Consider the following 1,654-nt stretch of genomic DNA (forward strand, 5'->3'; position numbering starts at 1 on the left):
AAAACAACGAAGCCAGCTCACCGCATACTTTGAAAATCCAAAAGTACTTCAAGGCAATACATTGAGGTTTGTGAAATGGTGCAATCTTGCATTGTTGGGCGTTTTACATCAACTAGACGTACACAGGTCATTGCAGTTGAAAAAGAGTGCTTGTTTTTATTAAACAGAGGTGAAACAAATTTTGAAAAATCAAGAGTTTTTCAAAAATGACCCTGGCATTGACAGACTGCGTTTACACTTGAATATGTAAACCTATATCACTAATGAAAAAACAACTGGTCTTAAAAAGCATGCGTAAGGTTAATTACCATTTAAAAAAAAATAGTGTGCGTGTTTGTACTTAATTTTTCCTTTTTTTAAAGCCAAAAAATATGTGTCAGGCTTGTCGAGTTTTCGAGGATATAATGTTTTGATTATATAACTTTAAAATACTTTTAAAAAAAAACTTTAAAACTCACTATTTGTCATTTCATACTTTGGAAATTTTCCGCGGCAAGACTCCCGCGGGCAGACCCCCCCCCCCCCTTCTACATTTTTTTTTTAAGTCGGCGTCTCTTAGAGCAAGTCTTCCATGCAAGTCAAGTGCCCTACTTTTTTCAATGCCTAGCTACGGCACTGCACAGCTCCCCGTAAAAAAAGAACAAAAAAAAAAAAAAATGTCTTTTTCTAAAACAAGTGACATCTGATCTCGTTGAACCAGAAAAATCTTATATCATTTTTTAGATTGTTTTACTTTGAAAACGCCATGTCACACTTGTTTGTTTAAATTATACACACCAGAAAATATGTAAATTAGCATTTTCAAGGTCTGGCCTTTTTTTGGCGGTGGGGGGGGGGGGAGACCTCCGTAGGGATGACATAACCCCAATATTTTTTGCAAGTCGACGTCCCTGGCTCATAGACGTAAAATACGAGTTTTTTCTTTTTTTAAAAAGGATTTGGAGTTTGTCAATTTTTAATTAACTAAATTTTATTAAAAAACACAGATCGTGAATATGCTTCCCTCACCTGCACACCCGTGCCAGCTCTCATGGACTTAACATAAGATTAATGTTTTTCGTGATGTATTGTGCTGTAAAAGAAGTATTTTGTACTTTTTGTCCTTTGTTTTTAAATAAATTTATTACTGAGGTAAGTAAAATAAAATAATTACCTTTGTGAGCTGAAAAGTAAAGTAAAGTAAAGCTTTTGTTGGATAACTTTTCATCCATAAGCTCATTACTTTTTTGTATTGAAAAAGGCGTTCCTTGTAACGCCGAAACACGTGTCTGCAGTAATCTGCAATTTGTGCTTTTTGACGTTGTTATTTACTTTAAATTTATTACTGTTAAGAAAAAAATATCTCGATATGTTTTTCAAATAAGTAAAAAAATATTACATTTTCATATTATTTTTTTCATTTATTGAAGTTTAATTTTTTAAGGTCCGAACGCGTACGTATTGCAATACTCAGGGGCGTAGCTAAGGGGGGGGGTTTTGGGGACAACCCCCCCCCGAAAAGTTAGTCTCAAAAAAAAAGAGAAAAAGAAGAGAGAAGAGAAAGAAAAAAAAAGAAGAAAAGGAAAAAATTCCAAGCGATTATATTTATATATATATATACATTTATATATATATATATTTAAAACACAATTACAACAGAGATTCATATATATAT

General features: G+C 32.9%; 1 protein-coding gene across 1 annotated transcript in view; it reads left to right on the forward strand.

Annotated features, from left to right (window-relative positions):
• LOC129231170 (uncharacterized) overlaps positions 1-1,045 on the forward strand; it is a 1,476-nt gene extending 431 nt beyond the window's left edge. Inside the window, exon 2 of the mRNA XM_054865418.1 lies at positions 987-1,045. Coding sequence (XP_054721393.1) covers positions 987-1,045 — 59 coding nt within the window. The remainder of the gene's footprint in view (positions 1-986) is intronic.
• The last annotated feature ends 609 nt before the right edge of the window (positions 1,046-1,654 follow it).

Source organism: Uloborus diversus, chromosome 10 (assembly GCF_026930045.1).
Source record: "Uloborus diversus isolate 005 chromosome 10, Udiv.v.3.1, whole genome shotgun sequence".
In the NCBI taxonomy this organism is placed as follows: Eukaryota; Metazoa; Arthropoda; class Arachnida; order Araneae; family Uloboridae; genus Uloborus; species Uloborus diversus.